Source organism: Phocoena phocoena, chromosome 18 (genome assembly GCF_963924675.1).
Source record: "Phocoena phocoena chromosome 18, mPhoPho1.1, whole genome shotgun sequence".
Taxonomy (NCBI): domain Eukaryota; kingdom Metazoa; phylum Chordata; class Mammalia; order Artiodactyla; family Phocoenidae; genus Phocoena; species Phocoena phocoena.
In genome coordinates this window covers 8,496,976-8,521,649 of record NC_089236.1, presented here as the reverse complement: position 1 = coordinate 8,521,649, position 24,674 = coordinate 8,496,976, and the positions used below count along the sequence as shown (strand labels likewise).

General features: G+C 41.6%; 1 protein-coding gene across 2 annotated transcripts in view; it reads right to left on the bottom strand.

Annotated features, from left to right (window-relative positions):
- The window catches only part of FRY (FRY microtubule binding protein), a 251,865-nt gene that overhangs the window by 191,852 nt on the left and 35,339 nt on the right, over positions 1-24,674 (bottom strand). For both annotated transcript variants that reach the window (XM_065896299.1, XM_065896300.1), the window contains exon 2: positions 16,631-16,830. In XM_065896299.1, coding sequence (XP_065752371.1) covers positions 16,631-16,830 — 200 coding nt within the window. The remainder of the gene's footprint in view (positions 1-16,630; positions 16,831-24,674) is intronic.

Here is a 24,674-nt window from a genome sequence, read left to right as displayed (position 1 = left end):
CCAGAACACAGGGAGGATGGGATCCCTCTTCACCAGAACACAGGGAGGATGGGATCCCTCTTCACCAGAACACAGGGAGGATGGGATCCCTCTTCACCAGAACACAGGGAGGATGGGATCCCTCTTCACCAGAACACAGGGAGGATGGGATCCCTCTTCACCAGAACACAGGGAGGATGGGATCCCTCTTCACCAGAACACAGGGAGGATGGGATCCCTCTTCACCAGAACACAGGGAGGATGGGATCCCTCTTCACCAGAACACAGGGAGGATGGGATCCCTCTTCACCAGAACACAGGGAGGATGGGATCCCTCTTCACCAGAACACAGGGAGGATGGGATCCCTCTTCACCAGAACACAGGGAGGATGGGATCCCTCTTCACCAGAACACAGGGAGGATGGGATCCCTCTTCACCAGAACACAGGGAGGATGGGATCCCTCTTCACCAGAACACAGGGAGGATGCAACTGGGATCCCTCTTCGATGCCACTAAGGCATTTCATCCAGAACAATCGGCACACAGCAGCAGGCACCTTCCTCAGGCTGAACCAAAGAAAAATGAGGTTCAAAATACCTTCGTGTCTGACACATATTTTTTTTATTCAGATCTTATTTGTGCTAACTGTGATTCAACCTTGGAAACAGATCTAAGGAATAAGGCTGAGAAGTCACAGTTCTGAATACTGACCATTTCTCCCCAAAAGTCTCTCCCTACATGACGAGGGGCAATCAGGGACCTGGGGGTTGGAATCATCTTGAAGATACACTCCGGTCATTTTGTTTGCCTGCAGGGATCACTGAACTTCTGGCGGAAGACTCAGCCTCCTTGATGGTGCCTCAGTTTGTCCACAGGTAAAAATGAGCACCACTTCACACCGACCTGGCTAGGTTTCTAATAAGAATTCATGAGCACTAGTTAAAACCATTGGAGAGGGCTTCCCTGGTGGCGCAGTGGTTGAGAGTCCGCCTGCCGATGCAGGGCACACGGGTTCGTGCCTCGGTCCGGGAAGATCCCACATGCCGCAGAGCGGCTGGGCCCGTGAGCCATGGCCGCTGAGCCTGTGCGTCCGGAGCCTGTGCTCCGCAACGGGAGAGGCCACAACAGTGAGAGGCCCACGTACCGCAAAAAAAAGAAAAGAAAAGAAAAGAAAACCATTGGACATCTATGGAAGAAGGGGGCTAATAGAAACGGATGACACTGTGTTTCCCTTTTATTCTCTTCAGTTACAAACGGATTTCTTTAAACAAGACAATATATGCTGATTCTTACCCAGAATATTGGGGGGAAATCCCCAGATCAAGAGAATGATGGAGAGTATCTCAGATCAGTTCAGGTATTAGCAAGTAAGATGCTGCCTGTTACCCTGTGATATGAAATGAGAAGGCACGTTCAAATCTGGAGGAATATTTTGGCGCTTTTTCTAAGAACTAAAAACTCTTGAGAGAACCTGTCCTATTTGCAGCTGGCTTTGCACATTTCAGAGAAGCCAACTCTCTGCCAAATCTAACAGTCCCAAGGACAAATCTATTATCTGAACATTGGAGGGGAAACTTCAATTAAATTTGGCTACAAAGTTAATCTTCATTTTAACTGAACAAAAGAGCATCTCCCACAGGCATTTTTGTAAAAACTACAGCAGCTACTGAGAAACGCAAGATGCCACCTTCACTCATCTGTTTCTTTGTTGGTATTTTGGATTTTTTTGTCCCAATATATACACCAGTTGTGCACGTTATGTCCACTGAGTGGACATTTACACGTGGATGGATCTTTCCCTGCCTCCTCTGGGACTCTGCATGGTCACCCAGCTCCCCACTCCCCAGATGCCAGCCTCCCCCACACTCCTGGCTCTTTTTCTCAGCTATCAACATGCTTAGAGCTTTTCATCTTAGCATCTGCCTTCACCACACTTCCACCTCTGGCTACTGTTTTCTTTCCACCCCCTTCTCATCCTTAGCTCGCCAATGAGCGGTCTACACTTCCTGTCTTCCCTTCCTCCCCTACTTCTCATCCTTAGTTCGCCAATGAGTGGTCTACACTTCCTGTCTTCCCTTCCTCCCCTACTCCTTTTTCAACCATCTGCAATCTGACTTTCCTGTCACCACTAAAAATAGTCCCCCGAGAAGCCCCAGTGAATTTCCAAACAATAAATCTGGTGGACGTCTTTCAGTACTTTTCTTTCTGGTCTTTCAGCTGCAATGAAACACTATTGATGATTCCCTTCTTTCCACTTGACTCACGCCATCCCCCACGTTTTCTCTTCCGACTTCTTTAGACATCCCTTTTCTGTGTCCTTCATAGGCTGGTCTTTCTCCTCAAATGTTTACATTCCCCAGGGATGTTCTTGGGGACTTGAAATCAATCATGTTCTGATTTATCTTCTGGCACCACTAACACACACACACTCACACTCTTCTCAGACCCAACCAAACCACCTCTCATCAAAAAATCATACTTGTCTCTTAAGGTTCATTCACTCCACCGCACTTTCCCTGGTCACTCCTACAAGAAGTGACAGAGATTTCACTCTTGGTTGCTCTTCTGGTATTCTCTAGTTCTTGTGTACGTAACCAAATTCATCCTGGTTACTCACATACACATCCTTTCCCGAGAAGATTAGAGCTTGGACTTTGGAGTCAATCAAATCAGGATTTGAATCAGGACATTAACCCTAACTCCACCACCTTTGGTAAGGTTTTATTAAATCTCCCAGGTTCAGCATCTCCGACTAAAAATGAAGGGGGCCACGAGTGTAGTGGTTAAGAGCAAGGATCCAGGAGATGGGTGGTCTACACTGAGTACCAGCCCCACCACTTACTGTGTGACTTTTGACAAGTTTTTTCCTTGTATGTGAAGTGGGGTATAAGAGTACATATCTCATGATGTTAATGTGAAAAATTAGGTGAGTTGATGTTATTCAAGTATTAAGAACAGTGCCTGGCACTCAGCAGGCACTAGAGAAACATGAACTATTACCTATCTGCTAGGGTTAATGTGAAAATTAGTATGTCTGAAACATGACAGGTAAGCCAAACAATGGCAGTTATTCTTATAAAAATCTGTCTTATTCCTCTTTGTATAATTCATAGCCTGAAGTACAGTCACACTTGGAAGTTACTATAGAAAGTACTATCTATCTACCTACCTATCTATCTATAAGCTACTATCAAAAATAACTTAAATGTATGTATAACTGAGTCACTTTGCCAGACAGAAGAAATGAACACAATATTGTAAATCAGCTATGCTCCAATAAAACTTAAAAACATACCCTGCAAAATATACATTGTTATAATTATTAGCATGATCTATGGAAATCAAGACTTGTGCTGGCTACTCAAAGACATAGAAAATAAACTTATGGTTACCAAAAGGGGAAGGGGGTGGGGAGGGATAATAGGAGTTTGGGATTAGCAGATACAAACTACTATATATATAAGAGATAAACAACAAGGACCTACTGTATAGCACAGGGAACTGTATTCAATACCTTATAATAACCTATAATGGAAAAGAATCTGAAAAAGAATAGGAAAAAAAAAGACCTGTGCTGGTTCAAACTGTACTCAAAACACTGTTTTTTGACCCAAAGGCCATTCAAAGGAAACTAAAGAAACACGTTGTGGTATATCCATTAAATGGAATTCTACTCAGCAATAAAGATGAATGAATTACTGATAAATAATGAATGGAAGCGCCTTAAATACATTATGGTGAATGAAACAAACTAGAGCTTCCGTTTATACAAAATTCTAGAAAATGGGAATTAATCTATATATAGATCAATAGTTACCTGAGGCCCTGGGTGGTGGCCTGGGCTGTCTGCACAGGGGCACAGGAAACTCCTGGGGATGACGGAAATGTTCTGTATCTGGACTGAGGTGATGCTGACACCAGCGTACGCATTTATCAAAATTCATCAAATCATAGATTTTAAAGCCCTGTAGCTTATTGTATTGTATACTTTAAGCATACTGATTAAAGTAAAAATTTTCACTGAATGTGTGGGAAGAAGAATCCCTAATCTGTCTGAAAGGCATTTCATTTTCTTGGACACCAAAGGGAGGAGGGGAGGCAATTCTGATAGTAACGACCTACTTTTAGCAGTGGGAACCACTGTCTCGTTCCCACTGTCCATCCTGAGCGTTAAGCATGATAGTTTTTGCCTTTGAGAAGTTCACAATTTATTATGCTAACCACTGGGAATCCCAGAAAACCTTGGGAAGTGGGTATGCATGAAGCCACAGAGCTGATACTTATGGGGTAAGACATTGATCCCAATGTGCTGGCTGTAAATCTCTGGAATTAGAACATCCTGACTGACCAATCTGGTACATACGGGGCATTATTTAGATGGAAAGGAATGTGACACACACTCTACAAGCCTTTCCAGCCAAGTGCCTCTCAGGGTGTTACTGACAGGTCAGTAGCCAACACTAGAGAATGGAAACCACTCCACTCAGCACCACAGAGAAGCCTCTTCTCAGGTGGGATTTGGTGACACAGCGCCGTTATCTGAACCAACAGCTAGAAGCCGAGTGAAGGGGGATGCTGCCCTTGCTGCCATTTCTGAATTGGAATTTGGCTTGACTCGCGGCTAAGCATTTTCATTCCTGTAGAAGTTCCACAGCCCCTAAGTATCTTGAATTTTTGTTTTACACATGAGATAAAAAAGGCAATTTCATAGGCAGCATCGTCTTCATGATAACCATCATATAGTATTCATTACGTACCCAAAGTCATGCAGCCAATCAAAATTTCCCAGTTAAAACTGAAATGACCCAATTACTTTAAGAAAAAAAAGGTTTGGTATTCTGGTAAAAATAAAAGGAACACTCCAGGGGGTAAAGAGTTGAAAAAAAAATATGAAAATCTACTCACCTACTCTCTCTTTTGAAGTGTTATTAAAAGGCAACCTTCTGGAATTAATGGTACAGCTTTGTGAATACTCACTGAACTGTACAATTTTAAAGGATGAATTTCATGGTATGTGAACACACCTCAATTAAAGAAAAGCAATACCTACACTTTAGGTCAATCAAAATATTTAAAGATTATAGTATCTAACCTCCACCAAACTTCCGTGATTACAACTTACGAATTGAGTAGAAACCCCTAAAGGCATCAGGAAATACCATCATATGGAATGCTGAATTTTAAGAATCGTTTAAGTCGGAAATACTAGATACATACGTAAGTGACCATCAAAATTACCTAATAAAATGTCTTCTTATTGTTAGCATGACCTGTGGAATTTTAGCCAGTTAAAGTGACTACAGTGCTAAAGATTGCTGCTGCCTAAAACTGTATTAATGGCTTTCAGGAAAGTCAAAATGCAAAATGCTGTGCGGAAATATAGCGATATTATATCATAGTGATTGTAGGAATGGGCCTTCAATGCTTATTATGTCATATTAATGAACTTACTTTTTAACGTGGACCGTTTTTTTTTAGTCTTTTTATTGAATTCGTTACAATATTGCTTCTGTTTTATTTTTTTTGGTTTTTTTGGCCACGAGGCATGTGGGATCTTAGCTCCCTGACCAGGCATCGAACCTGCACCCTCTGCATTGGAAGGCGAAGTCTTAACCACTGGACCACAAGAGAAGTCCCTGAATTTACTTTTATTGGTATTTTCTGTCACTTAAAAAATGATGATGTATTTTCAAATGATCTTTTGTGTTAAAAATGATGTCTCTATACATAGAAAGAAGAAGCATATAATCAGAAAAGGCTAGACTGAAAATAACTTGAGGAATAATCTTCACCTGATTTGTACTCTCAAAAAGAAGAAACTTTGATAATCTTCTCATAGTCACTGGACATAAAAATTATGGCCTCACCCATGGATGAACTGAATTGGATACTATTAAGTTGAAGTAAAAACCCCTTTGGGTTTTTTTTTTTTTTTTTTTGGTATTACTTCATGATACTTTCCATATGTTTTATTTGCTATAAGGTTCAGTGAAACTTTTACTCTCATGGTGCATTAAATTTCATTTCATGGCCGAAAAAGTTCCATTTAACAGTCACAAAAGAACAACTTTTCATCTGTATGAAACCAAGAACATTCATAACAAGGAAAACAAACTTCAAGTTGAACAGTACACAGAAAAAAATGAGTTTGTGAGCTCATTGGAAAGATCACCTCATTCGGCGGCTAAATGCAACCTTTCAACAATTCTGTCTGGTTTTAGCTATTAATACTATTTTCTTTCTGGGTTAGGGTGAGTTTTCAGATTTCTGGTGAAAGTGTTACGAGATTAAGTAAGGGGTGCCAGGCTGAGCTGCTCTGCTAAGAAATAGCTATTTTTAAAGTTATTTTTTAATTTATAATTTGGAAAATAAGCTAGTACTTTGTCAAGTGTAACATAAATATTCCTTATCTGACCTGAACCGTTTCTGAGTCTCCTTTCAGGACAGCATTACTTTGATTCTATCACTATACTCAGTGGGCAGCTAAATCTAGAAATTATTTTCTAGATTTACTATTTTCTAGATTTACCTTACTAGGTCTGTTGAAGTAAGAGGAACCTCTATTTAAAGAGAAGTTTGCCTAAAAACCCTAGCTGGTTGTCCTTTTGGGAAGCTGACGTGAATCCACAGTGCAGAGAGATATTAAAGCTGCTGCTTCTGCTATTTACACATCCTTAGGTGACAGACGTGTAACAGTTGGGTGGTATAGGAAGACGTGCATACACAACTGTGCAAAAAACCCACCAATGTGCAAGTCTGAGTGTGATGAAATACTACCTTGAAATACCAACACTGAGGTTAGTGAATGGCTATCAGGCTCTAATAAGCATGACTAATTACAACAGTTTTCATGAAATTCACCATAGAAAGATTCCAATTTAATTAGAGGTAGTAATTCTGCCTTTCAATTAGTGCAGCAGGATTTCCTAATTCACAGATTCCTTAAATATTAAAAAAGTTCCTGATTAAAGAATCTGATAGTTTCTGGTATCTAGACATCAGCAGACTATTCAGGTACCTGCAGAGATGAAACAAAAGACTACAGCAGAAAGTTCAATCGGTATATGGGCCAGAGGCAAAAAAAAAAAAAAAAAAAAAGAGCTCTTTTATAACTACAAGTAGACTGTATCCCAACCATAGTCTCTTACCTCTCATCAGATCCGGTCTAAAATCCTAAGAGGAGGCTGGAGTGAGTGTGTATTTCACTTACGAAAGGCTTTGCTTACTTAGAGAGCCACAGTCAGATTCATTAAAACAACTAGAACCACTCACCGTACTTATTTTGTTGGTGGTGGATCACCTGTGTCTATTATAGCACAAGGTCCAGCTTAAGTTTGGGGTTAACTGGAGAGCTGTCCTGATGCCAGCCCTGCGACTTCAGGTGGGGGAGGAGCTGAAAGCCTGAGACGCAGGGCCAAGAAACAAGTGTTCGTCAACAGGCAGTAGTACTTCGCGAACCTAGAACCACATTAGCTTGCAGTAATTAGCTAATTGCTCAGCCTTTCCATGTTTGTGCCAGCTGGCCGTGACCACTGTCCCTACAGGCTTGGTCTCAAGGCATGACACACTCCCTACAGGTTGGTGGTGTGGGTGCAACAGACATTGGCATCCTGGATTCTTTAAACTCGTACACACCAAGAAACTATTTTGTGTTACTTCTAGTTCATTTTCAGTCTTTTATTAAAACAGAAATTCCCTGACTTGTGTCTCTTATGTTAGCAAATCAGCTAGGTCATGTTATATGATTGTTAAGGCTCCATCCCAGCATCCCCCAGTTAGCATCTCTATGACTGAGTATCTGTCACCCCTCCCTCACCTATGCTCCAAGCTCAACACAGGGATAACATCTGAAAGCTCCTGCCTGTATCTCATCCATTAGCTATTTTGTGAGCAGGGGCTATCAAAGCTCAAGCAATCCCAATAATGAAATCTTCCCACTGTCACATCACCTTTCATCCGAAATATGTTTTTAAATGCGGGAACATTACAGGAAGGCAAGCTCTGCTCTCCTGCTCAGTCACAGGCTCTGCTAAAGGACAAGATGAAAGGTGTGTGTTCTTCTTTTGAGGCTATGCAGATCTCTTCCTCTCTCCACGTTTCAATTAAAGTAGAGAATACATTACTTGCTTTCTAAGTCTTAGGTGAGTTAGAATTTCTTCTTCTTCCTGCTGACCTTTTATGCTGTTAGGCTGTAGATCCAGATGAAAGCCCTGGTCCAGTACCCAGTTTAGCTTCACTGCAGCTCCTCGCAAGGACAATGGAAGCTTTAACCTAGGTGGATTCAGTGGGATATGACTTATTCACTCAGAAGTGTGGAGAGTTAATGCTTATATTTCATTTGCTATACACATTGGAGCTAAAACTGGGCTTGACTGTGAACATTTCATAGAAGAAAAAACAATGATGGATCACATTTAAGTGACTCTGCTGGAAGCAGAGGCTAGTAGCAGGGCTGTGATGAAAAACCAAGTTTTTTGTGTATTGGTCAAATTATAGGAAGGAGGGTGGACAAAACAGGCAGCCTGAGTAGTGTGGTTGAAAATTCTTGAAGGTACACTCTTCCAGTTATTACAAACGTAAGTTCTGAGAATGAACATATAGCATGGTGACAACAGCTAACAATACCATGCTGTATATTTGAAAGTTACTAAGATAGGAGATCTTAAAAGTTCTCATCACAAGAAAAAGAATTTGGGCTTCCCTGGTGGCACAGTGGTTGAGAGTCCGCCTGCCGATGCAGGGGACACGGGTTCGTGCCCCGGTCCGGGAAGATCCCACATGCCGCGGAGCGGCTGGGCCCGTGAGCCATGGCTGCTGGGCCTGCGCGTCCGGAGCCTGTGCTCTGCAACGGGAGAGGCCACAACAGTGAGAGGCCCGCGTACCACACACACAAAAAAAATTTGTAACCATGTGAGGTGATGGATGTTAATTAAACTTATTGCGGTGATCATTTCACAATACATCAAATCATTATGTTGTATACCTGAAACTAATACAATATTACACATCAGTTATAGCTCAATAAAACAGGAAAAAAGGAAAAATCAGTTTGATTTGATGACTAACTTTAAGAAAATTAGGTATTTCTCTGACGCTTTCAATAAATTTAAACATATGAATGAGAAAAAAGAAAGTTCTGAAGTTGCTTTACTTAGTTGAATAATCCAGCTTTTCACATTTGGGGCCATTGACTTCCCAGCACGACCTGGCACAATGTTCCTACTTGTCTCCGAGACACCCTGATCGTCAAGGGCCTGTGAAATTTCCTCTTGGAAAGCCTTGGAAAACCATTCTATGTGGACTTGCCTCAAATCCCTGGTTTCATTTCCTAGGTCCTCACAACTTACACCCGCGTAAGTATTTTGCGTGAGACAACAGTGAGCCAGTGGGGCTGCTGCCTTCTCTTGTAGACTTTTGTTTGCCTCTGTCACCTCCCAGAGCATAAATCCCTAAAGGATCCAGACCAGGTCTGCTTAAACCAGCTTTGGCTCTACCTTTCTCATTGCCAGGGCAGAGATCAGAACAACCATCTGACAATAACAGGGCATGGCAACAGCAGGCATCCAACCAGCCTGTTCAAGCTTCCACTCCTTCTGGATGAACACAAAGAGAGGAAGCCCCAGGCTGGCCACCAGAGAAACATACCAGAAGATGAGGTTATTGATACCAATTCCTCGATGACAATGAGGACGATGATAGCGGTGAAAACTGAGTACCCAGAACGTGCTAAGAATTGCGTCACAGCTCCACACATTACCTCGAATTCTCTCACCCACCCCATGAGCTAGGCTCTTGCGAATGAGAAACAAGGGAGACTGACTAGCTGGCCCAAGGCCCCATGACACTAAAGAGGCAGCATCAGGATTCAGATCCAGATCAAGCTGAATGAAAAGTTGTTTTCTCTCTTCTTTTCCATTAAATCTGCAAAGTCAAGATTATGCGAGCTCTTGAATTTCGAAAAGCTGGAGAGCCTTGTTTTTTGGAAGAGAGTTTATTGAGAAGGTAATTGCCTGTGACTCCACTGACAGATGCTATATAACCGGAGAGACTCAGAGATAATGAGAGCGTATATTCTGAGGCTGAGTCCGACCACTAAGAGTCAGCCTGACTCTCCTCTTCACACACCGCTCCGGTGAAGTGGGAGCAGGTGACCGTATCAATGAATAATGAGGTATCCTTAGATGCCCCAAGACAGAAGGCTGAGAATTAACGTCCCTTGTACTCTGCAGATTGTAGGGCATTCATCTGCCGAGGGGTACAAAGGACAGAACAAAATCCATTATTATCCGTTTAGAGGTTGGCAAGACGACCCTCAGAAACACACAGGATCCTACATTCCTTTTGAGCTACTATATTATTATTTTTTTTATACTTTTTTTTTTTTTTTTGGCTGCATTGGGTCTTTGTTGCTGCGTGCAGGCTTTCTCTAGTTGCGGCGAGCAGGGGCTACTCTGTTGCAATGCGCAGCCTTCTCATTGTGGTGGCTTCTCTTGTTCTGGAGCACAGGATCTAGGCATGCAGGCTTCAGTAGTTGCGGCATGTGAGCTCAGTAATTGTGGCTCACGGGCTTAGTTGCTCTGCGGCATGTGGGATCTTCCTGGACCAGGGCTTGAACCCGTGTCGCCTGCATTAGCAGGCAATGGATTCTTAACCACTGCGCCACCAGGGAAGTCCCTATTAATATTTTTTTCATCCATTCATTCATCTATCTATTCATTCATTCATATACTCAAAAAACACTGTCTACTGTATATAAAGGAGATTTTCTAGACACAGGGACATGTGTGTGTGTGTGTGTGTGTGTGTGTGTGTGTGTGTAGATAAGACACAGTTAATGTCTGTAGGAACTTAAAGACTAATAACGTGCTTCTTTAACTTACAAAAAGTCTGTATCCTCCACCCCTAAAATATAAATTTTATACCATAAAAATATACATTTTATACCAAGGTCTGATATATATACACACAACTGAAAGTTCCATAAAACAACATCTACCCTTAAAATCTATAATGTTCTCTGATATTTTCTATTCTAGTCTACTCTAATACTCTTATTTAATGAAGGCAGTTTGCTTGAGATAATGATATGGCGGTACAGATAAAATAGAGATTTACAAGTGTGTATATCCACAACTGCATAATTGTGTGGGTCAGCAGGGAAGAAATCAAGTAAACCTTTCAAAGGTGTTTGAGTTGGGCCTTGAAAGATAGGCAGGATGGAGAGATGAGGGGCATCCAGGAAGAGGGGACAGTGTGCTGTACACACGTTGGCCGGCAAGCACAGAATTGAAACATGGCTCATAAAGATCCATGGAGGAAGAAAGGTAGGCTGGAGTTAAATCAAGGAGCAGAAGGGTGTGATATGAGGGATCTGAATAAGAGAATGAAAGGGACAGGTTGTATTTAGGGGAAACTCATCAGGCAGGATCAGAAGAGGAAGACTTGGTGACAATCCCCTCACTCTCCCATTTATTCACCTTGGGGACGCCCCACCTCATCACGGGAACGTCTGCTTGCACAGGAACCTCACAGTGCAAAGACCCACCTGCCCTTATCTGCACGAATGGCAAACCAAGAACTGTGCAGAGGGCTTTGGCCGGATAATGGACAAACATAATGCAAAAACTCACATGCTACAGACACTTGGAAATGTTGAATGGAGTGTAAGATTTTTTTTTTAAAGGCAGAAATGAGTTCACAAGAAAGGAAAAGGGAAATGGAAGGCAGAAAGATATGAGGTGAGGTAGTGGCTACACAGGGAGAGGACTACTGGTCTCGTTATGCTGGAGGCTTTATGTTGTTGTCCACTTGGGGACACGCAACAAAGCTGTGAGCCTTGAGAGGTGGGACGCTGGAAATAAGACACCTATATAAACCCTGGTCCTAAACAATGAAACAGTGGACTAGGGACAAATCTATGCACTGGCACAGGGAGATGAAAAGATATTCCAATGACCCCTGCCTGGGTTCTAGGTAAAAACAACAACCACAAAATCCTCCCCAAGAATGTGAAACCACAGTCTCAAGTCTCACAAGAGTTTGGAGCTTACATTTATATCACCTGCTAGGTGCAGAAACTTGCAAACCAAGAAATTAACATAATATTTGGCCCAGATGGTGAAGACTCTGGGGCTAACCTAAAAGAGGACACACACAGAAATGTATGTTTAAGGTGATCAAAGACAGAAAAAAGAAATGCTGAACGTTAGGAAAAAACCCCTAAAAAAACCTAAAAAAATAAAACCCACCTAAATAGATTTTAAAACAGTACTTCTAGAAATGAAAAATTCTATCACCAAAATTATAATTCTCACTGGGCACATTAAACAACAGATTAGACAAAGCCCAAGATAAGATTAATAAATTGAAAGTAGACCTGAGAAAATTACTCAGAATGCAGTAGCCAGAGACAGAGAGGTAGAAATAATTAAAGAAGGGTAAAAAGATATGTAATGTATCATGAGAAGGTCCAATGTACATCTAATATGAATGCCAGAAAAAGAGAAGAGGAAAAGTGGAGAAATGGCAATATTCTAATAATTAATGGCTAAGAATTTTCCAGAACTGATGAAAGATATGAACCCTCAATTCAAGAAACATGCATCTCAAACAAGAAAGTAAAAATAAATCCAGGGTCTTCCCTGGTGGTGCAGTGGTTAAGAATCCGCCTGCCAATGCAGGGGACACGGGTTCGAGCCCTGGTCCAGGAAGATCTCACATGCCACGGAGCAACTAAGCCCGTGTGCCACAACGACTGAGCCTGTGCGCCTAGAGCCTGTGCTCTGCAACAAGAGAAACCACTGCAATGAGAAGACCGCTCATTGCAACGAAGGGTAGCCCCCGCTCGCCTCAACTAGAGAAAAGCCTGTGTGTAGCCAAAAATAAAATTTAAAAAATATATATATAAAAAATAAATAAACCCACAACTAAGCACACAATGGAGTGAAACCGCAGAACACTATACACAAAGCAAAAAACCATAAAAGCAAACAGAGAAAAAAGTAAATAATCCACAAATAGCAAATCAACCAGACTCTTCAACAGCAATGCTTGAGGCAACATGGTGAAATATATTGTCAAAAGTCTAGAAGGAGAATAAATGTCAAACTAGAATTCTATTCCTAGCTGAACTATCACTGATAATTGAGGGGAAAATATGGGCATCCAAGATAAACAAGACTGAGTGATTTCCCACCCACTGACTGTTACTTAAAGAACTACAAGAAGATATACTTTGGGAAAAAGAAAATTTAAACCAGAAGAAAGGAGTAGGAGGCAAGAGGGAAAGCATCTGTTACATTGTTTTCTGTACTTTTTCTGTTTTGAAATAAAAATATAAAAAAGATACAGATGACCCAATTTACCTTGTTTAAAACACTTCGCTTGGGAAAGGTGAAATAACGGTACCAGCCAAGAGCAAATGCTATCAAATGACCCCATGAAGCAACAAAAATAGAATAAAATTATTGACTTATCCATAAATATTAATGAATATGATCTGAGCATCTTTTGGATACAAAGAACAATACTGCTGAACCAGTGAAAGATGTTTAACAAGAAAAATATCTAATATTTTATTTTGGTAGAACATTTTTGTTCCTGTCCTTTCTTCCCCATTTAAGTTACGTATTTGGATACTGGTAATTCGTAAATACAACTTTCATTTAATATTGTATATTTGATCCCACACAGTCTAACTGATGTGGAATTCTGAAGGACTCATTTTTAAATAAAACTGAAAAATACAGATTCCTGAGTAGCCCCATAGATAATAAATCTATACTACAAAATTTTTAAAAATTACCTTTGCTATTCCATACAGGTTTTAATTATATTAGAGATAACAGAATACAACTTTGTGATATGATACAAGCCCACATAAATCCAGGTTTTTAAAAGATTCAACATCTTTCTAAATAAAGCCAACCTCAGCAAAAGAAATAGTAGGGCACATTTATTTGGAGTTCCCTTTAAATGTACTACACATGCACCAAAAATAACACCTCTTCTCGCTATGGCTACAGAACAAATGCCAAGTGCACATTTACATTAGAATCAGGTAACAAGCCACAGAATCTACTCACATTTATTGTCCCATAAGTAAGCAAATACAAGGGCAAAAATTACTAAGCGCTTCTCAGCAGACAAGAAATGGAAATGGCACAGAAGCTCTGCCAAAAAATACAAGGGGAGTAAATAGTCTCTTTTTATAAAAAGCAACGATACTGAAAATTGATTGAATACATTTCTTCAGCTAAAAACACAATGTCCATCTACTTGGCCATCAGCATCTAACAAACTCTCTCACCCTGGGCACACGATGAAAATTTGCTGATGAAGAGGACTTGCACTTTTCCTTTTCCATTTTTCTTGTTTGGGGACTTTTGTCTCATAGAAAGGAATAAAAATGGCTACCTCTAATTAAAAGAAAGCTGTGGTACATGTTACTTTTTCAGACATGATGTTTACTCCAGGAAGAAAAATGTCATGCAAACACGTGCCAAACCGAGTAAAATAAAGATGAAAAAGTTAAACCTAAACTATTTTACTTCATAAATTCTTAAGTAACAGTATCTAAACGATTATTTTGGAAACAGGGATGGCTCAGGATCTAGCCTTCTCAGCACCTCTTTCAACTACTGTACAACTTCCCAGTTTCTTGGGAAAATCCACCATAATACACAATTTCAGAGAGCCCTGGCCTGCTACTTTGGCACTGTTCCACTGTCAAGGAGTGAAACGATTCTTTTTTGTGCCTTCCCACTCTCTCCTCCTTAACTCCCCCCATGACCTCTGGAACCCAGGTGGCTCCCGACCCGCACTGGCAGGGGGAGGGGGCCTGGGCTGCCTCGGCTCCTCTCAAGGAGCTCAGAGGGTCCCAGGGATCAGGACTGTTTGGAGCAATGGGAATTTGGGCACGTGAGTTTTGGACTCAGGTTATGGGGAGCCCTGTATTGGCTTGTTTAAAAAAGTGAAAGAAGGTATCTTTCCATGAAAATGACTGGCAGTAGCGTGTAGAATGGTTCCGAGGTGGGCTCTGAAGAGAACGAGCTTGAATTCAAATCAATGCTGTGTGACCTTGGGCAATTACTCTCCCCTCTCTGTGCCAGCTTTTCCCATCTATAAACAGGGATATAAATACTACCTACCTAAGGTCATCGTGAAGATTAAAGGACATAAGTTAAGCACAGTGCTTGGCACGTAGTAAATGCTCCAGAAACTATTATTATAGCTATTATTAGTAGCAAGAGTACTAAAAACACAAAAAAATGGGTGAATGGGGAAAAGGTACAGTACTAAGGTTTCATTTATTATAAATGATTTAAACTTTAAAACCAAGAAAACATTTTCCTTAATAGGAAGTTAGTATTCACTGATCTAATAAAAAAGTTAAAATGCAAAGTTTGTAACTTTCGGGCAACCGTACACTTAAATATTCTTGAATTTTGATTCCCAAACCTTAAATTGTGATTCTTATAAAGGTTATTTTTAACAGATGATGTTGAATATCCCCTGTTACGTATTTTTTTGGGACTTGGGCAGTGGGCTTAATATTACATTCAATTATTTTAAGCTATGATGCCTTAAAGCAGCAGTCCCCAACCTTTTTGGCACCAGGGACTCGTTTCATAGAAGACAGTTTTTCCACAGAAATGGGGGGCAGGGGATGGTTCAGGCGGTAATGCGAGCAATGGGGAGGGAGCCGCAGAGGAAGCTTCACTGGCTCACCCCTGCTCACCCCCTGCTGTGCGGCCTGGTTCCTAACAAGACAGCTCTGCAGCCCCGGGGGTTGGGGACCCCTGCCTTAAAGCCAACCCCAGACCTCTTCTCCTGTCCCAGTCTCCTCACAGGAGGTACAAAGCCAAGCTTCATACGAAGAGCTGCGTCACTCTGAATTCCTTTCCTTTCTCTTATTGTGTGTGGCCTACCAAGGTCAGAAAACAAGTAATCTGAATCTTCCATTTGGACTTTCTTCCTTTCTGACTGTCCTTTGGAGATTTAGCACACTGTCCTTAGAGCCCTTGTTGAAGTAATGAACATAAGACTGAAGCCACAAGCCTTATTTTGCAGCAGAATCATTTGCAAAGAAAGATACTGACTACTGACGTTGAAGGGCATTATCTACCTAAGAATGGACCTAAAGGTAACTGAGTCAAGAATTTCCGGTCTTCCAATTTTCAGATAACAGAGTGGTATTTCTGAATGACTCACCAAAACATTTCCTCGGATAAGATGTCACTGAGACCATATGTTCTCAGACTGGGAGCTCAGGCCAGCCCTTGAAGAATGACGATATTTTTTTTTTCTTTTACTTTAAAAATAGGACAAAAGATTTTGACTAAAGTATATGACACAGCAGAGGCTATGAACACAATTTTTCTATGATTAATAACGTTAAATTAGGCTGATTTGTCCTAAATGCAGTGGTGAAGCGTGCGGAACTATACCGGCTAAGGATTGTTTTGAAGTCCTGCATCCACAATTTTTGTCTTAAATCAGCAAATTGAACTATTATCTTTTAAAAATTACCTATGGTATCAAACATTTGGAAACTAGGGGGAGAGCCATCCATCCTTTCTTAGAGCTGTAAAATCTATATTCAGTGTCAAGATGAATTTAAAAAGATGCAAGTCTCCTGTGCATACTCACCAGGGGTTCTGCCATAATGATTCGAATCTTGCGCTCAGCCTGAGTGGTGAAGTTGACAAACAAACTCTTGAGGACATATTCTCCAGGTTTGCTGTCTGGGTCCACGCTGATGGGTAACATGGTTGGTGGCCCTTTCTCCTTCTGTGTGCCAGATACGGGTGGAACTGGAGGCTTGATATAACCGTTGCCAACTGGAGAAGCTGAAAAAACAGAATGGATATTCTTACTGGCTGAAAATAACATCATCAATATTCAGATTGGCTATGTTAAACCATAAATATAAGGACATGAATCCCATGAAGAATGCTGTAGTCAATATCATGACCTGGCCTTACGGTGTTAGGATTTAACTGTTTTGATTATATAACTGTGTGTTATGTCACATTTATCTTGAAATACTTCTGGTTACCACATTGCTTTAGGTAAATCGTGTTGCCAAGACATAATACAGCTGAGAAATCCTAAAACATTTAGGATGTTTTTAGCTTCTTTATTACGTTCCAGGGAAAGAGACTAAGAAAATGCACAGGGGAAAACAAGTGATTCCTTGTCCTGGTTTTCCTGATAACCAGGGGCATTCTGTCTTCTGTGATTCATTCTAATAATGGAAAAGACTCTGGTGTCGTCCCTTCCAGAAGTTTCCAAGAACAATTTTCAGAAGCCCAGCTGGCTCTTGCTCCTGAAAGGGATACCCCTCTTGAAAGATAAAAGGCTCAAGCAGTGCCATCTATACCATCCAAGGTGTGGGTTCTTTTCCCTCTCACCATCCTTCGGTTCAAGTCGGGATGCCCCTCCCCACCCTTTATAAAACGTGCAGATTCCCTACTTGGATTAGACCCTGAACAGAGGCCATTATCAGAATCTCCAGTCAGTGGCCTCCTTTCAGGATGCAGCAGACGGACCACTGCTTTGACAGTTACAGAAAAAGATTTTTTTCTTCATAAATGAAAATTTCACGTCTCCCTACTTTTGGCTACCCTTTGACATGTTGAATTCTAACAAGGACTAGCCCCTTCCACCTAAGTACCTGGAAGATGGTCAGTTAACAATATTCAATGAAAGAAATATGAGAGTAGGTGAGCTCAGGTGACAGGCATTAGGTATGCTGAGGAGAGGATGATGATAAAGTAGACTTTCAGAAGGAAAACTAGATAGTGTGGGTGACTGGATACAGAGATTAAGGAGAGGAGTGAAGAAAAACAAAAGCAGATTTCCAGGTTGGACATTGGTTTGGCTGTCAAGAGAATGGGGGTATGTCATCGATAATAAAGGAGGGAAAAAGTTCTCCATGAAAGCTGAACACTCTTTTCTCAAAACTACAAATAAATTCAAGCCTTCTCTTAAACTTCTTTCCATCTCAAGCTAAATTCTGAGGAAGCCAAGCAAAAATTTTATTAATTGTATTAATTTTATGGAATTACCAGCGTGTCCTCACGTCATGTAGATTCTCTGTCATCTTTCTTACTCTTTCCTAACATCCCCTCCTCTCTACTTCATTTAACCTGCCATACAGTTGGGGACTCCCTTACATCTGGAGGGTCTTCCCATATCTCAACTACCACTAAACTTTAAGAATATGGCCTCTCAAGTTATAAAAATAAAATAAAATCGGTTGTATACGATTCCGTTTTCTCATTTCTCCATTCTCACTAGCTCCATCCTAGTCTAGGCCTTTGGAAACCTACGGCTAGATTATTACAGCAGCCCCATTGCTGGCTTAATTTCACTCGTTTCACATACCAAACGAGTCTTCCTTCAGCTTAATTCGAACACATCTCTGCTCAAAATGTTAACGGCTCTCAATTCTCCTCATCCTGCTTCAAACACATGGCCTGCTTCTGAATGTACCCAAGTCGTGCTGATGGCCCCGCTGACCCAGGTGTGCACCGTTCTCACCTGCGCCTTCCTGCTGTCCCTCCGCTGCTGCTCTCCACTCTTCTCTGCTCGTCTAATCCTCCTGGCCTTTCAGAACCACTCTCACTCTCATCTCCATGAAAGCTACTCCACCAGGCCCACCCTCACTGGTCAGTCTGTTTGACAAGGTTTAAACGTTTAACTCTCGCGCTTTGGCCTTGTACATCCTGCATGACCTAAGGAGGGCTCCAGAGATGGCTGACAAGTGAAATCGTTATCAATTAGTCACACAGTTCTGCTGAGGGTTGGCTCTGTAACTGAACCATATACTTTTCTGTGTCCCCGCACAAGACTGTAACCTCCCAGATCTAATACAGAGTTCTTCGCACAGGTAATACTTAATAAATCCCTTTAAATCAATAAATGACATCTAACTTTATTTCTGTATGCCTTGACGTGATTCGTAAGGAGGGAAGACTATGAGAAGCATCAGTGGTCACAGTTGGAAAGGAGCAGGGTGAAACATTTGCAGTGAAGAGTCATTAGTGAGTGGCTTACTGAAAGGCACTATTAATTCTAAAGGGCATATTCAAAATCAGGTGATGCAAATGAAGTCCATTCCTCTGCCTTACCTCCCACCCTAAGTGCAAGAACCTGGTGGAAGTAGGAAGCCTCCCAGGTCCAACCTAAGAAGGACGTGCGATCTCCACGAGATATCATTCTAATGTATCAAGGGCACTGTGCCGTAGGACTGAGACTGAAACAGAAACCGAAGAAGTCTAAGTGGAGGACTTTTTATTCCCTTTAGTTTTCCACAGGACTTAATCCATTTCTAGAAGACAGCAATAATCAGGTTGATGGGATACAACTGCAAGACCAGATCCATGATCATAAGGCTCTGGGGCTTAAAAGTCCTAACCATAGTGAGAGAATGTTCCTAACAGTGACCTGTGGCAGTCCTCCTGCAGAGCTGCATTTTCAACCAGAAGAGCTGAAATGCAGATATCAGAATGTCTCCCAGACAACCCTTCCATTTAAAAGGCCAAAGGACCAATTCACCGCTATCATAAAAAATGCTATCTGCCAACACTTCAAAGCCCAGACATCCTCGTGAGGACAAAAGTCTGTGTGCACAGCCTTAGCGAGCTGGAACTATACAAGTCCAGCGGAGCCCCGTGTCAGAGCTGAAAGCGACTCAGGGAGAGGGTGCCCATCATTCTGGCTGCAAACAGACCAGCTGGGCAGATGGAGATGCCCTGAGAGTTAATGGGTAAGTGTCCTTGAACCAGACCCACTCCCAAGTTTTAGAAACCCCTCTTCATTCCCACCATAATTCATAACAAATTCTAGCTTTTTGTTAGGATAATTTTCATGGCACCTTTCAGTGACTCAAATTATGTATTGTTACCAAATATAGTTGAGAAGCAGAAAATACATGTTCCTGGTACTCGAAATTTAGTCATAGCTCACACTAAACATTAGATCACTACCATTGGAAAAAAATCGTTATCTCCTCCCTCAGCACTTGCTTGCCCTTCATCTACACATAATTAAGATCAACTGTCTAGTTTCTAAGTTCATCATAGTCTGGAAACAGAAAATTATAAGGGAAAGGTACAACATCTGTGGGTAGATGCAGTAACAGCAGAAGAAGAAAAGGCACAACTCCCAAAAGCCACCAGAACTTAAAAATGCAGTTGCCTGAAGCCATTTAGTACAGGGCCACAGAACATGACACTGGGGGCAAGGATATCTCCATTCTGCAGGCTATCATGATTAGCGTTCACGATGATAACCCTGAGTCCCGTGGAAAGGTTAGAATAAGTTCAACATCTAGTCCTGCGTTTGAGAAGGTGAGGAAAAAGAACGATATAAATTTGCAAAAGGTTTCCATTTCAAAAGGAAAACACTAAAAAAGTTTTGGTATATGAAGGGGTAAACTTTGCTCTCAAAAATTAAATCTATTTCTTCCTAGGTCTGATTTTTAACTAAAACTTCTTTTTCATCGAAACATATAAACCAACCACCAGCTCAGTAATTGCTACACTAAGGCCCCATTTTCCAGCTCTGCAAATGCAGGCGGTTACAGTCTGGCCTCTGTCTCCTCTGCTTCCGCATTTGTGGATTCAACCAACCCTGGATGGAAAATGATTAAAAAAAAAAAAAAATTCCAGAAAGTTCCAAAAAGCAAGACTTGAACTTGCCACGGGCTGGCGACTATTTACACAGTATTTACATTGATTGTACTTACAACTACTTACATAGCATTTACATCATATTAGGTATTATAAGTAATCTAGAGATGAACCAAAATATACGGGAGGATGTGCATGGGTTATATGTAAATACTACACCATTTTATATAAGGGACTTGAGCATCCATGGATTTTGGAATCTGCAGGGCTCCTGGAAGCAATCCCCCGTGGGCACTGAGGGACAACCCTACAGTTTGAGTCTATTCCTCTCCACTGCTTTCCCTGCTTTCTATCCAGCCGAGCAAGCAAGCCAGTCTACACTTTAGGGTCCGGTCACTACCCTCTCCTCCACTGGCTGGGTCTAGGCCCTGCCCTCCACTGGGCCCTGCCACAGTCCACCCAGCTGCTCTGGATGGTCAGCATCCTCTTAACATGGGACCTCTGGAAATACGGATCCCTTAGGATAAAAGGATCCTGACAGGTCATTATCTCCTCTTCCCACCTAAAGACAAGTGGAAGGGACAATTTAACTTGGAGTAAACACTTTTCTCATTTAAATTTCCTGTATGTGATGGATTTTTAAGCTTCAACTCCATCTGCCTTTATCCTCTCTCCTTTTCTTCTTCATCTCATCTTCCTATTTTCACACAACAGCTCAATGTCCCTAGAAAGTCACTGAAACCAGTGTTCCTAGGGGCGGGTGGGGAGCTGAGGTGGGGTTGAAGAGAAGAGCATCACTTTCAGATATTAATCAGGCCTCTAACTATTGAATCTTTGGAAATTTGCTTTGCTTATATTTTCCCATTTACATTTTAATCTCGGATGAAACATGTTCTAATTCTTCCTCGGTCTTAAATGGGTTTTGTTGATGCTATCTTATTACTTTCATTCTAAATTCTGTTTCAGTTGGTTCTGCTGGATGGTTTCAGGAGGTGTTTTCCCCCTTTTACTGGGTGTCTACTTCTTCTATCCAGCAGGCTCCATTCCTTAATCTGTTAGAAGTCTGTTTTAGGCTTTTGCGGCCCATTCGTTACCTCTTTATTAGATCTATTTCTGACCGCAAGTGATGATCTTTTGAGGGTGACTCTTTTTCCCCCTAATTTCATCAACTAATATCTTAATTTTTAGCCTGACTGCTCTTAGCTGGCTACGGCCTTCAGCACAATCTCCCTGAGTTACCCACACTTCCACGAATTCCTAACCTCCTAACTGCAACACCAGCACAAACAGCCCCAAAACTCATGGTGCAGCTACATTTTTATTGCCACACTTAGGAAAGGAGAGGCTGTAACGAGTTTCCTTGTGTAAGTGCCCCAGAGGCTAGAAGTGGCGATGTATGTTACAGGAGAGAAAACTTTTTCTCAGTTAGGTTTTCAGACACGTTAATACCACCGCTCATTATAGCCTACCATCCATTCATTCTTTCACCCATTCACTTCAACCAATATTTAATGAATGAGGGCTGAGGCTTCAGGCTCTGTTCTAGGCACTGGGAAGACAGCAGTGAACAGATGGGTCCTGCCCTCATGGAGTTTACAGTTTACTGAGGCAGGGTCATATAATCAGCAATTTCATGTGTGTGTATACACACACACACACACACACACACACACACAATGTGTTAGACCGCAATACGTTCTAAAAGACAAAGGGAAAATTAAATTGAGTGAGCAAATAGAGGAACCTGCTCTTGTCTATCCGCCCAAAGGTGCTTAGATGTTACAGTCTACAACTGTTGTGGAGAGGGATGAAAGACACGTGCATTCTTGGTGTCCAGAAAACCCAGAGCACCTGGCTCAGGCAGGGTCTGCTTTTCTGATCCATCCCTACGGCCTGCCTGTATCTGTGTCAGTTGGATTGGAAATGAGAATTTTAACCAGCCTGTGAAGGGCATGAATCAAAATGCTGACCAGACACACGGCTTCTTCACCTCCTTCACAAAGTACAGGACTCAGGAAAGGGGACATCTCTGCCAGCTCTTCAGCAGCTTACAAAGACAAGCAACGAGCCAGCTTTTCAAAACACTCAGTGCTTTTTCTGATGTTTCCATTACTGGAACCACACCGTGAGCATTTGAAAAAGAAAATGGTTTACTTTTTTTTTTTTTTTTAAGTGTCCTGAGATAGTATGTAGTAACTGTTCAAAGTAGGTACTCCTCCTAGAAATGAAGGTCTATTTAAACAACTTTACTTTCTAGAGATCTAAGTAACCTTATCTTTCAAAATAGGAGTAAACTGATTAGATTTCTTTGTTCACAGTTGGATATACGTTATTCTTTCTGCCAGCTCTCGGTGCCTCGCTCATTTTAGAGGTTTGGAGAGCAAACCCCTTTTGTAACCAAGAACTGGGTCCTTCTTTAGGGCCATACGTCCCCCCCTCAATCCCTCCTTTCCTGTAATAGACTTATTTTGTTTACTGGAATTACAGGAACATTGCATAAAACATAAACCAAGGATGACGCAGCTACTGTGAGAACGTGTCACACTGTGTATAGACCAATAATAAATTGTCCACTAATGCATTTATGAGAGTGCTTAAGAAATGGCATTTTAAAGGGACTGCAAGTACTCAAAATGACCAGAAACCCTGAAGGTCATGGAAAGTAAATTAGGACGAAAAGAACAAAACCCTCCAACTATGATCAGATGATTTATTTTCCTCTGAAGAGTATTATTAAGAAGTGGAGGGCTTCCCTGGTGGCACAGTGGTTAAGAATCCACTTGCCAATGCAGGGAACATGGGTTCGAGCCCTGGGCTGGGAAGATCCCACATGCCACGGAGCAACTAAGCCCGTGCGCCACAACTACTGAGCCTGCGCCCTAGAGCCCACGAGTCACAACTGCTGAGCCCGTGTGCCACAACTACTGAAGCCCGTGTGCCTAGACCCTGTGTTCTGCAACAAGAGAAGCCACTGCAATGAGAAGCCCACGCACCACAACAAAGAGTAGCCCCCCACTTGCTGCAACTAGAGAAAGCCTGCACACAGCAACGAAGACCCAATGCAGCCAAAAATAAATAAATAAAAAGGAGAAGTGAAAGATATTGGGATAAGAAGAAACAATTAGCTTGAGCAACAGAAAAATATTTAAGGGATAGAAGATTCCTAAATAATAGTATATATTTCAAAGTAGGTCAATAAAAGACTACTAGGCAAAAATACTCAGAAATTTTTGCCTTGGAAGAGAAATATATTCAATGACATGTTAAGTTCTGCTTAATTAATTTCCATAAAGTTCTAATAATGTGAAATGTTCCTCCCATTTTTGTTGATTAAATATATTCCTGCTTTCTCTTACACTATTTAGCTCTCAATTCTATAGTTCTCAAATTGTGTTCCTTCAAGTTTCAGGGTTCACAAGATATCTCTAGGACAATTAATATCTTTAATCCTCAAAAATAATCCTAGAAGATCAAACAATCTCCCTTTTACAGATAAGACCATGTAGGTTCAAAGAGGTTACATGATTTGCCCAAGGTCACAGAGTGGTTGACTCAGGATCTGAACCCATGTTTACCTGACAGCATTCCTTGTGAGCTTCCTGTATCACCCTGTCTTAAAACATAGCAGTTGCTTGCGATGAAGACTAAATAATGTAAGTCCCTTTACCCACCCACAAGGCTTTTTCCCCTGGTATAAACTAGTTTGGGGACTTCAAGGGATGACAAGATAAAATATAAATGTTGTAATTTGGAGAATGAGGCTTCCTGTGGATTAGTATAGATGGTTATTTTCTAGACAGACTCATACAACCTCCAGACATGGGTCCCATGCCAAGTTGTATGTCTTCTTCACCTTGAATGCATCTTTTAGGCATTAGAGGAGGCTAAGAAAGGCTAGGAGTACAAAAAAGAATCAAGAATTGAAGACCCGACACTTCCCTGGTAGTCCACCGGTTAAGACTTTGCCTTCCAACGCAGGGGGTGCGGGTTTGATCCCTGGTCGGGAAGCTAAGATCTCACGTGCCTCACGGCCAAAAAATGAAAACATAAAACAG